General features: G+C 37.6%; 1 protein-coding gene across 1 annotated transcript in view; it reads left to right on the plus strand.

Moving 5' to 3' along the window:
* The first annotated feature begins 1,880 nt into the window (after positions 1–1,880).
* LOC106879956 (zinc metalloproteinase nas-15) overlaps positions 1,881–13,907 on the plus strand; it is a 36,072-nt gene continuing 24,045 nt past the window's right edge. Inside the window, exons 1-4 of the mRNA XM_014929716.2 lie at positions 1,881–1,990; positions 6,650–6,665; positions 10,879–10,911; positions 13,714–13,757. Of these exons, the coding sequence (XP_014785202.1) occupies positions 1,931–1,990; positions 6,650–6,665; positions 10,879–10,911; positions 13,714–13,757 (153 nt within the window). The 5' untranslated portion in view covers positions 1,881–1,930. The remainder of the gene's footprint in view (positions 1,991–6,649; positions 6,666–10,878; positions 10,912–13,713; positions 13,758–13,907) is intronic.

Consider the following 13,907-nt stretch of genomic DNA (forward strand, 5'->3'; position numbering starts at 1 on the left):
GTAATATACAAATGCACCGTCGCCAATCTGCTACATAACTCTACAGCTACATACATAGGTTCAACTAAAAATTTCAAGCAACGTTATGCAGCTCACCTTCACTCTTTTAGATATGACAAGCACAGCAAATCTACAACACTAGCCAACCACATACACCACCTCAAAACACCCAGTATACTTTAACATGGTCCATTCTGGACTCAGAAATCCCATACCAATGCCAGCGCTCTAATTGCAAATTTTGCTTGAAGGAGGCGTTCCATATTTTAAAATACAATTCTCCCACACTACTTAATAGGTATAATGAAGCACTTGGCAACTGTAATCACCGTTTCTCCCATACATTCAAATTTTATCACAGACACAAATGCACAAATGACCACACAACATACTCCCACAACCCCCATAGATAACCCTAACCAACTCGATCCACGCCTGTAATTATATGTATAAGTACATATGTTCCTTTGTTAGTTAGCTATTAGGTTCCCCTACTACCATCCTTGAAATAATTTTCAGCTCTATTTATAGAATATTAATACTACTACCTTTCTCTCTTATTATACATTTTTTCCTTTTTATTATTTTTTTTCGAACCCCACCAACACCATCACCCCCTACCGGTTCCTTCCTATCATGACACTGTACACAACTGTAACTGCCTCCCTTTACTACTCCACTTTATCTCTTCACACTCCCTTTCTCCACCTATCCATTTCTTTACAAAACTTATACTTATACCTCTATCTTCTTCCCTTTGCTCTCTTGCTTCTTTTTCATCTATTTATAGCCTACTGCTTGAACTATTACCTTCATTTCTCCCTTAGATATTTCCTTCTCCTTCCTTCCTGTCTTATGGCTTGACCTCACAATTCTACACACATCTTCCACTCACTTCGGACTGTCCTTTAAGTAAACAACGCACAGAGTTAACTGGATACGAAATGATATATATCCACCAAAGCAACTATAATTATCACTGGAGAATACACACACAGATTCTATACATGGATATTTACTGTTGGAATGGAACTATACTCCAAGTACTTTTTCTTCATTGTTTTTTCTTCTCCGCATCGCTCTCATTTCTTTCTGCAAATCTACTCATACTGATGTAATAATCTCTATTTTCTACTATTACCGTCTCCGATGAAGGGAGACACTGAATTTTCTCTGAAACAGCTGTAAGACATTCTATATAAAATATAAATTCTACTTATGCCATTGGTCTCTTTATCTCATTCTTATATATATATATATATATATTGTAGTTTGATTTACGATCATAAGAATTAATAATTTAATTACAAATGTCGTTGGATACTGATTTCTTCGTTCGACGATCACTTGATGATGCTTGTCCAAGACGAAAATTCGGACACCTCATGAAATAAATATAAAGTGAATATAACAGATTTCGTGTGTTTATTTTTTAGGCCAAAGTAACTGTTACACTTCATGCTGTTTAGAAAATAAAAGCAGCTCGATTCTAGGTACGCCACGGTGAGAAAAGAAATTCTTTCGTGCATATGTATGTGTACGAAAGGATTTTCACTTACAGTACCGTAACTAGAAAGTGACTGAATAAAGCAGATTTTCCGCTTTTTTAAAAAAATAATATCATTGCGTTATGTTCTCTAGCTAACGTCTTTTGTGTTACATTATATATTCTTGCCTTTATTCTTGGCTAAATTCAACGAAGTAAATTTATACTTGTTTATGTAATATGCGCTTATCTGCAACTCATTCGAAACTTTGTTGAACTCATTATCAACATATAAGTTAAGAGTTATCTTTTCCAGGTGCTTTTTAATCATAGTTCACAAATCCCCGAACACCTGTTGAAAATGAACATTTTCTTTTTACACTTCATTATATATAATACGCTTATCACTGATAGATTTTAACTCTAGTTATTTGTATTCCAAGTATGTCTGGCATTTTGATTTTCCTTACCATATCCCTGGCGATATGCTATGCGCCCATATTGGTATGTATTCTTTTAAAAATTTCGTTATCTTTGATGAACGCTAATGACATAATCTATCATTGGAGCATATAATTTCTCTGTAAGTTTCAGCATCCTAATATTCAGTTTAGCTTAATTTTGCTAACTATGAATGCATAAACGTCAACTTTGATAAATCGGTGGCCTGTTACTATGCAAGAAATTCATGTATGTATGTATGTCATTGTTCAATTTTATTTCAAGATTTCTTGCCAATAGAGAAAGCGTCGGTTTCTAACTTAGATCCTAGGCTCCTTCATTGAAATTTCAACATCAACAACACGGTATGTACGTACGTACGTACGTACGTACGTATGTATGTATGTATGTATGTATGTATGTATGTATGTATGTGTGTGCGTGCGTGTGTGTATGCATGTATGTGTATGTGCAGATTTGTATGTATATGTATGTGCAGTTTTGCATTATGCATGCATTCTCATGCATATAGTTGCATATCTAGACATGATAAACTTATGGTAAGTTTTGCAGATTTTTACAGTTCCAGTGATGAATTGGATTCGTATACTTCGAATTAGCTTTCTCCTTTCTGATTTTGAGAAGCCTAACTTCTCAAGATTGGTATTCAGGCAAGTGTTGTAGGAATTTCAGTTATATTGGTGATTCCACTGTTCGTCTTTACATAATACTGTGAGTTCCTATACAGATATTTAAAGATGTTGATATATTTGCTCGGGACCCCATAGACTCTCAAAATATTCCAGAGAGTACCTCAGATAACACTGTCAAATACTTTCTTAAAGTTGATGAAATTAGTAAGCAATTTCACTGTATGTTCTCTGCTTTGCTCGATTATATGCCGCAATTCAAGATCTGTTCCACACAGAACCTGCCACTCCGAAAACCTGCCTGCTCCTTTCTCAACGCAATATCAATCTCTTTAATCTCTTCAGTAGAACAAAGCATAGAACGTTACTAGGTACAGATAATAATGTAATGTCACGCCATTTGTTGTTGTCTGCCAGACTACCTTTTTATGCCTCCACTCATCTGGTAGTCTTCCTGCTGACGAAGTTGAACAAATGTGTCAGATATTGTACAACTGTTTCCTCACCATGCTTCAACAGTTCGGCAGGTATCTCATCCATGCCTTGCTGTTTTATTGTTCTCCACACTACGTATTCACTTCTTCAGTCATGTTAATCACTTGATTCATGATTGCTTTGTTACCCACTTCAAATGTAGTTGCTAGAATTGGCTGATTGAAAACTTCAGGAAAATGTTTTTCCAGCGCGTTGCTTGTTCCTCAGCCTTCATCGGTACTCTGGAACCACTCCTCACACTTGTTAACTCACATGCGATCATATACAGCGTTCGTGAGTCATTTCTATTTGCAACTTCTTGAGCTTCCACATCTTTCTTTTTTAGCCACTGCTGCTTCTCTTTTCTACACGTTTTCTTCACTTCCCGATCAATACTCCGATGGCTTTCACCAAAGCCGGTCCGAAGCCCGATTGAAAAAACAATGAGGCCGAACTAAGATATTCCTTCCTACATACATACATATATACATACATACATATACACACCGTCTAAGAATTCATAAGTAAGAAAAAGTATGCATTTGTTCATTTGACAGAGTAGGCATATTAATCGAAGTGTACAGTGTTACATATCTGTAGCGAGACTGTTGTCATAAATTGTCGCATCGTTTAGATTTAATTAAATAGTCGGAAATCGGCTCATCCTGCATGTTCCAAATGATTGGTCATATGAACAGGTCATGTGATGGCGTAATACGTGACCGAGTATGTTTCTTGGATTGGTCTAGTTTTACGTGAGATACAATTTTCTATCTAATCGCGTTGTACGATAGACACACCAGTGCGGCAAAGTCAAATGCCTGTATGAGCCTCATTTTATCTTTAAATAGGAGAGTTTTCCCTGTTTTGGCCAGTGAGATGAGAATTTCCTGGGAGCTATGTCACGTTATTTTGTTCCTGTTTCTGAAGCACATGTAACCAAATCCCGACTGAATTGAGAAGCCGACTATGTATGATTTTTACAGATAGTTATCTTCATGATGTATCCAACTGGTTTGCTGTACAAATTAATTTAGCAAATGAGTAATGTGTCACAGTTCATTGAAAACCCTTTTTCTTGTATTTCTTTCCACTGTTTCATATACAACTCAGGGAACCAAGAAGTTGTAATAATACAAAGGCCGGAGACAGCTTCATACCAGTTAAATATCCATTACGGCCGATGTTACTAGTCGGTTTCGCAGTGGGGGGTTCAACAAGATGTTAGGTATCAGCCCAGTTATGCAAGCCTGTGCTCTTCTGGGTTAGCAGTTGTGGAAGAAAATAAGGCGACTGCTCGGGAGGTGAAAAAATGCACTCAGTTTGTGGTTGTAAAAAAAATGACGAAACCAATTGAGCAAAAGTTAAGTTCAGAATTTTATCTTTTGGCTGTAGTAAGACTATAAGAGTTTTCTAGAAATGTGTGTACGGTTTAGGGAGTGATATTTTTGTAGGATTGAAACGAATGCAGTGGTACTTTAAGGATAGCGACCTTTGGGCATCCGTCATCCCGAAAACGCTACACATATGCCGCTGCACATATTCCAAACCTAGCTCTTAACTTAAACCTTGTTCGTTTCGTCTTTTTTCATGTAACCACAAACCGTATATTTCCTTCCATAACTGCTAAGTCTGAAGAGCGCAGCGTTACATAATCGGCTATTGCTTAACATCCCGTTGAATCCCCAGTGCGAAATCAATTGGTAAGATCGGCCGTAATGGATATATATACTGTACACTTCGATTAACGCGCGCGCGCACATACACACACAGACACACACACACATACACATTTATAATAAGATTAAAATGTGGCGTAGAAGGTCGACAAAGGAACATATGGAAAATTCACACGCAAGACGTGAACATGCTCTTCCCTCATCAGTTATCGTCCAAAAGCCATAATATCGCACCTTCAACGATAAGATTGTTCATATTGGTGGTGTCAACAACGAAAAGCTGCTTGGAATGAAAACAAACAAAAGGCACAGTTAGTTGGTACTATATAAATATACACATTCAGATAAAGGCCTTACGGCTATGAGACAGCGTTAAAACAAGACATGTGTAGAATGGAAATGATGTCCTATTGGAAAATGATGTCCTATTGGACTTGAAAACGACCGTAAATGTGGGAAAGATGTGGGAACAAAGATGTGGGGACAAAAGAGGATTGTGAGTGGTGCTGTATTAAAAAATAAGATTCAAAGATTGTATTATATGATCGGATGCATTCAAAGCACCACAATTCAGGTTTCGGCTCTAATACTAATAGACTTAAGCTTCCCCTGTCGCTTCTACACACTGGTTATATGTATTCGAGGGTGAGCAATGACGCAATAAAAAGAGCACAGAATAATGAGAGAAAAAATTATGGGTGTTGTCTTGGTTATTTCAAGTGTTACATACGTTTCAGTATTCTGCAGCATAAGACGTCACACAATGGATGCAACCAGTAGATGTATCCTATAGGAAAGTATGATGAGCAAACACATCGCCAGGTAGTTGAAGAGGAAATACGAGACCAGCAGCAACCAAATTTAAACACGCAAGTTAAAAATAATGTCGCGAAATCAATTTGCCGTTCACACTTCCAAAGCCGAGACTATAATTGATTTAAAATTTTGGGACAAGGTCAGCAATTTCGGGAGAAGGGCTAAGTCGATTACAACGACCTCAGTAATCAACTGGTACTTATTTTATCGACTCCGAAACGATGAAAAGAGAAGTTGACCTCAGTGGAATTCGAGCAGCGACTTAGCAGAATCGTTAGCACGCCGGGTAAAATGCTTAACAGCATTTCGTCCGTCTTTATGCTCTGCGCTCAAATTCCGGCGAGGTCGACTTTCCTTTTCATTGTTTACGAGTTGATAAAATAAGTACCAGTTGATTACTGGGGTCGATGTAACCGACTTACCCCTTCTACCGAAATTACTGCCCTTGTCCCAAAATTTGAAATCAATATAGTCTCGACTTTGGAGGTGTGGACGGCAAATTGATTTCACTGCATTATTTTCAACCTGTGTGTTCAAATTTGGTTGCTGCTGGTCTTGCCTTTCCCTTTTAACTGCTTGTCGATGTGTTTGCTCATCAGACTATCCCTATATTAACAGTTGTTTTACGATGCTCGTTCATTTTGCGTTCAAAATTAATATTTTGACAATCTTATTGATGGCAGTATCAGAAATTGATGAACCAAACTAAGTAGTTTAAACAGATATTAACTAGATTAGCTTTGGATAAGTCAGCTAACACTTTTAGGCCTGCATACATCTATATGAATTAAGTAATTCGTTACTATTGGTTTTAACAACGAAATATTTGTCAGCCAATGTTTTGAATTTAAATCCCACCAAGAGTAACCCAACAAATTTCCCTCAAAGTACACTTTACTATCTTAAAAAAGAGGAACATTTGATTGGATTGAGTAGTCGTAATGAATTATCTAAAAGTTTTGCGAGCCTGACCCTTACATCAAGCAGTATATTATCAAATATTCATATTATATATGCAATTTATACTTCTATGATTTTCTAATTGGTCGATTAATATAATTTTTAGATCTAGATATATTTATCTCTTTTTTTTTCTTTTGCAGGGTGCTGATCCCAATGGTAAGTTTTATTTCAAACACTTCATTGTTAAATATTCATTTCTTCTAACTAAATAAAGAATTCGTAGGAAAACAATATGTAGACAAAATGGATTGTATATATATATATATACGAGTGGGTAGAAAAACGAAAGAAGGGCACTCAAAGCATTTATTGGGAGTTACATGTATAGATCAAAACAGTTTGATTCAGACTCCTTGGTACTCTGAGTTTCAAGCGTGTGGCTAGTCTTCGGCCATTGGGGTCAGAATGAGAGTTCAATTGAAGACAGTCAATGTTTAACTACTGGGTGATTGGTCGAGAAAGGTCACACGGTATAGCAGTTTAATGTTGGTGTTCCAGTGACAACAATTAATTGGAAAATACTGCATGTTGAACAGGAAATCGACCGCGTGGTGGACAAGAAATCGGTCATGTGGATGGGGGAAGTAGGAAGGGACGGTATATGTAGGGGTATATATGTATATAGGATGATGCAAGCAGGGCTCAAGAGACATTTAAGGAAAAAGGTGAAGACTGAGAAGGTGAATGACAAGGACCTTTTTGTGTGCACAGTCTGTGACAGACCATGTCTGTCCTTGGCTGGCCTCAAATCTCACCTGCGAACCCATGGAAAACAAACCTCATCCAGCTATTCTGATTATATGTCTGTGCACACGTTTGAATGTGGTGTGTGCCAGAGGGTTTGCAAATCCAATGGGGGTCTTAAAAGACATGTTAGGATCCACAATGAGCAGAACTTACTTGCAGGTATTGGTAGTGCAAATCAGAGGTGCAATCTGTGTGGGTGTTTTTTCAAAACACTGTCTGGTTTAAAAAGCCACATCAGACGCCATGAAAGGGCTAAGGTGTAGGTGCAGGAGGTGGTTAAACTCTGTTTAAGGAGTAGACAACCACCATGTACACATATATGCCCATATATCTGCGTGTATGCATCCGTACTTATACGAGTGTGTATGAGTGTTTAGGTGTACCTTCACACATCCGCACGTGTACACACACACACACACACATTCGAAGGCGCACACGCGCACACACAGACACACACACACACACACATACACACATACGGACACATGCACACGTACGCGTGCACACCTTTATCTCCATGCACACGCGCGTGCACACAAGTGTGCACGTGTACATACATGCATAGGCACAGGTGCACGTGTCTATGGGCGCGCACACACATCCGTGCGCATGCATACGGTGAGCAGATGCTTATGCTTATGCACGCGCGCACATATACTCTTGCGTTGATTCACAAGGGGTTATGTACAAGGGGTGAGAGTATGCAGGTAGACAGGCATGGAGAAGTGTTGGGTTTTAGTGATTTGTGGTGCTGTTTATGGGAGTTAATTTGTGACGGTGACCTTGGTGCAGGCGGTGCCAGGCGTGGCTAGTACTAAGGAGGTATATCCAGGTTGTCGGCGGCCAGTAGCTTCAAATTTACCAGAAAGGCGTACCTCTGGTGACAACAATACGATACTTCATATTTTTTGTGGATGGATACTGGGGGTTGGTAGATGATATGGAGTTTTTCGCGGAGGCACAGTTCACAATTAGGGACACCGGGTGAATATGGTGGCGTCCTGCCGATAGTAGTTCAATTGACGCTGGGTGTTTCGTCACAGAGGAAATTCCAAACTGTGCTATTTATCTTGAACCACTACAAACAAAGGATCTTTGTTTTCAGAAATTCTTGGATTCTGAATTGACTAAACGATCTGCTATTAAGTTTTAATAGAATGCTTATTTGGAAACTGCTTAGGGAACTGGTATATCTCACTATCGACCTGATGGTAAGCTAAAGAAACACGATGGCGAATATACTTTCTTTTGGAAAGGAAAACTATAAGAAAACATGGAGCAGATTTTGTGGTCTGCAGTAAAGTGGTTGACAGGTTAAATGAACTTACTACTGGCATTAATGGAGATAGATGACTTCAATTAAAACTTACTAAATCTAACAAAATTGGTTACTTACGCAATAGTCATCAGTGCGGTAGTGGTCACACATAAGAGTTAAGAGAATTTTATGCTAACGTATACCTTGTCCTATCCAGTACACCCAACGCACCCATGCCTCATCTTGCCTCACAAAAATCCGGATATCGGGGCTTCTGGAGAATATGCAAAATGTTCTCAGCAAGGGCAAATCGTCTGTTCCTTCTCATTTCTCACAACGTTAAGAATTGTCTAACAAAAACTACGCACAAATCAAACAACTGATTGGAAGAAAGAAAATGGATTTTGAATAATGAGCACAAAAGGAGAACTTGCCAGCTAGAAAAACACTACAGTTTAGAAACAAATACGTGCAATGAAGAACTTTTTGATGGCAGATTGAAACACGAAATTCAAAAATTAATTGACATACATGATACAAGAGGATTTTTCAGGACGACAAAAGCAATTTAAGATTCTAGAACAGCCGCTCCATTACCCTTCAGATCTAAAGACAGTACAAAACTTACAAAGGAGCAAGAAGCTATCAACAAGCGATGGAAAGAACATTCCGAAGACTTGCTAAATCATGACTGTGCAGCCAACAAAAATATCTGAACAATATTGCACAAAAGACAACGGTAGATTTCTTTATTAGCCACGCAAGGCACTGAACATTACAGAAACCAAATAAGAAAGCCGTACTCTGAAAAAAAACCCAAAGAAAAAACAAAGAAAACATGGAACCAGATCTGATTGTATGCTGAGATATATAAACTTGTAAATGAAGCACAAACAACAAGTTTTACATTCCGAGAAGAGATATCAGCTGACTTCAGAGGTAAACTATTATTGCCATATCAAAGGAAAAGGACATAAATCAGATTGTAACAAACTACAGAGAAATTTCGCGTTTGTAAACTACTTCAAAATTTCTGGCAACAACTCAACGGATTCATCCCACAATCTGAGACTCACAAACTAGAATCTTTTAGAATAGCTATTAGTATGATTTGTTGCAACTGCCAGTCACAGGAGAAATGCCTTGAGCAACACAGACTGTTGGATAAAACAACCTTTGACCTACCAGGACATTTGATTTCATAGATTGTGCTAGCCAAACTTAACTATACACAAAAATTCATTGCACTTACATGGTTTCATTATAAGAACGTTCAAAACCGAAGTTTAGTGCCACTCACAAAAACAGATTTTCCCATCCTTCTCTCAGTTATAATCCAGCTTACTCCGAGAAAATAGCCAGATATATTGTTCAACCCTGTTAGATACATCCCAGAATAAAGTCCTCCACAACTGAACTTCAGTACACAGATTATATCACAGCTAGTGAGACTTCAGATGAAAAACTACGGACAATTGCCAACATTTTCACTGACGTATAGGAGAGAATGCGACTGACTCTCGACTTAAGTAAAACAAAGATCTTAAATCAAGAGTCTCTAACTAATAAGAACCTAGACTAATAGAACATGGACAGATGGTGGAAAATATAGAACCATTCCATTGTCTGATTACCTATGACAATGTAGATATCGATGAGGAGATCCTGCACCGAATAAAATGTGCCAGCGCAGTCATTGGTCATCTGAAAAGATGAAGATCATGATCGGAGGCAATCAGTACGGCGTAATAGGCAATTGTTATGGCATCCATCCTCTTATATAGCTGTAAAACCTAGAAAAGATAAAGGCATGTCCATAAGCTGAAAATATACCACCAGACATGTTCGAGGAAGGTCATGCACATCCAGTGACAGAACAGACGGAGAAATGTTAGTGTGCTTGAGCAAACAAATATCTCCTGGATTGAAATCATATTTAAGCAACCATCTGTTTTGACGAGTTGTGTCGTATGAATGGTTGACTCTCGGCTGTTTAAACAATTGTTTTATGGGTGAAGATACAATAGAGCACTCGATGTGGACAAAGGAAGCAGTTCAAAGGCACTTAAAGGAAATTTGAAGAGATCGTCGATAGATTCCCTAAAGTGACATAAGACTCAATATTCTAGACATTTTTCACAAGCACATTCACGAACTATTTAAGTGAAATGACTTTAATTATATTGGACATCGTGTCACAAGTTAGAAACAACTTTGCAGAAATTAATCCTATAAATTACAATAGCAACAAAATTTTTTAATAAAATTACATATTAGCATTTAACACACTTTGTAATTATTGATATGTAACGATGTATGCCCGTAAAAAGTATGTTGCTAAACTGAATGTTTTTACTACTTTAGGTTTTGATGAAAGATACCCAGAAGAAAATCCAGGTAGGTGAAGATTATTTACTTGTGCAACTAAGACTCTCTCTGTGTTAGTGCGCTTTTGCTTGTCTTTGTATGTGCGTGTGCATGTATTTGAGCGTGAAATTATATTGAGGCAATTTAACCATTTTTGTAATGGTGTGGCTACACATCAATAAAAATGTCTTATAGCACCCAGATAGTTGGCCAAACGGTATGGTATGACCCATAGGTCCATCTTCTCAGATCATACTTCACACTCCGATATGCAGTTTTGATGAATCAGCATAGCAGTGTGACACTGGTGTCTTGTAGCACTATCCCTGACGTTCAACCTATTTTCTGTGCAGCCACAAATTCTAGCGATGGTCTCAGCAGAGGCGGGTGAGCTACTGTTCTTTTGCACTTTTTGTTAGTAGTATGCATATCAGCAAGATATATGCAGAGAGGTTATTGATGTTTCACCTATTGAATATTTTGTTTTCTGATCTGTTGTATTTGTGTCTGGATATTGGAAACAACTTTTTCATGTAGATGCATGAACAGTTGTATTGTTTGCTGATTACTACGTTCTATAAAATGTTCACATTGATTAAAAAACAAACAACTTCTTTATTCAATCATATTATTAGAATCAACATAATCTAATGCTATGCAATTATAATTCAGAATAAATGTTTAGCTCGAGAGGGCTGTGTATAATTTCCGCTGTATAATCCAGCAAAGGCAGCAAGGTGTAATCTTTAATAATCTGTCACTTTAATAATCTGTCATTGGACCGCAGCCATGCTGTCGTACCGCCTTAAAGGCTTTTTAGTCGAAAAAATCGACCGGTATTTATCTAAAAAAAAAAAAAATCGGTGCTTGTTCTATTAACACTTTTGCCAAACCGCTAAGTGGAAGGTGTTTATAAATCATTTAAAATAACACACAAAAACCGTTAGTTTTTGTGCGTTATTTCAAATGGCTTATAAACACCTTCCAGGCTGCAATTGTTTTCGTTCCAGCACACGATCTCAGATCAGGTCACTTGCTATGCAAGTACGTCTCCGCAATATATATATATATATATATATATATATATATATGCGGAGAGAGGGAGAAAGAGAGAAAGTGGGTGAGAACAAAACAAGCTCAGGATAAGTAACACAGAGCAATGTTCAAATGAATGTTAAATCAAAACCTTTTCATCCAGGATGGAGCCTACGGCGCAGAAGTGGCTATTAGAGCAATCCTTACCGAGCTGTTATGTAGGTAGTAAAATAAATAAATCCAGTTAGGCTGGAGGTATATATTTACATGGAACACAAAATACAGAAAAATATTTATATGTAACAAAAGAACATTTTGTTATGTTTTATCTCGACAGATGTTTCAAGAAGCTTCTTCTCCTCCCTCTCTCACCATACACACGCGCGCGCACGCACACACACACACGCATGACGGGCTTCCACACAGTTTCCGCCGACCAGTTCATTCGCAAGACGATGGTTGGCTCAGGATAATAGTAAAGGTGTCGCGCAGTGGGACTGAACCTGAAACCACGTATTTGCAAAGCAAGCTTTTTAACCGTACAGCCATGATTGCTCCTAAATGTCAATTAGTTGAACATTTTGCGATTTGTCTAAAACTGGAGCTAACAATGATAGTTTTACTGTTAATGAATCGGAGCATTATGTATATATAATTTCTTTATTAAACAGAATAGCAATCAAACATTCTATTCATTGTAAAATAGCTGGTGTCAGGCTTAATATACTGATTAACTCTGGCACTTTTGTTAATGTTACTGGTAAGGATACTTGGGAAATTCTTAAATCTTCGAAGTACTTTTGTGATAGTTGAAAAGCTAATCAGAAATTATTTACATATGAAGGTAGGAAGCCTTTGAATGTTATCGGAAAATCCAAACCGCATACTGAAATTCTATAAGTAAACGACAGAACTCCTTGATATTGAAGGAAGTGGACCATCAATTTAGGGAACTAGAACTTGGTATTCTGGAAATCGCAGAAAACACTGCATCACTCGATCAGTTATCAGAAATTCAATTGGGTGTTGGCTGTTTAAAAGACTTCCAGGTGTCTCTTCACTTTGATTTAACTGTCCAGCCTGTTATCCAGAGTTTACGCCCAAGTCCTCTGAGGAAAGGTAACTGAAGTTTTACAAGAATTGTTAGACACGGATATTATAGGACGTGTAGAATACTAATCGAACTGGGTTAGTGCTATTGTTCAAGTACTAAAGAAAAATGGTTCTGGGCGTATATGTGTAGATACGTGTAACCCATATTTCGCAGCCAAAAGAGTAAGATAACCGATTGCACCCATCCACCAAAATGATTGAAGGCTATAGAGAAAGCATTCTCAAACTTTGATATTAAAAGGGGCTCTCATCAGATTGAGTTAGATTAAGAAAGCAGAGAAATAACATCTTTTATCATTCACCAGGCTTTGATTAGATACAGGAGGTCATTTTGAGGATTTCTTCAACACCACATGAATTCCAATACATCATTAGTCAAAATCTGAGAGAAAAACTGCAAGAGAGCACCAATTCTTTTGATGATATTGTTGTGCATGGGATAATACCCAACGGATACAAACTTCTGGAATTTTATTTTATATGACTATGATATATGCAACTTCACAGTCGTTAAAACACACACATATCCTCCCACAAATATATACACACGCATTCGTTGATACACGCTATCTCTATACGTTAGTACATACACATGTATTCATTTAATCATACAGAAAAACATTCAGTTGATTATTCTGTTATAAACATTTCATAACAAACCAAATTAATCTTGTACAATTACAGGTTTGTTTGAAGGAGACATTGAACTTGATGGTGAAAGCCCATTCGTGCGTAACTATTCTTCGCATTTTTTTTTTCAATGATTTTTCTTTTAAATCACCAAGCTCAAATTACCTCAAGTGCTTAGTTTTTGTGTGTGAATGTATTTTGTGTAATCTCTTTACAGAGAGAAAGAGAGAGAGAGAGAGAGAGAGAGA

The sequence above is a fragment of the Octopus bimaculoides genome, chromosome 3 (assembly GCF_001194135.2).
Source record: "Octopus bimaculoides isolate UCB-OBI-ISO-001 chromosome 3, ASM119413v2, whole genome shotgun sequence".
In the NCBI taxonomy this organism is placed as follows: domain Eukaryota; kingdom Metazoa; phylum Mollusca; class Cephalopoda; order Octopoda; family Octopodidae; genus Octopus; species Octopus bimaculoides.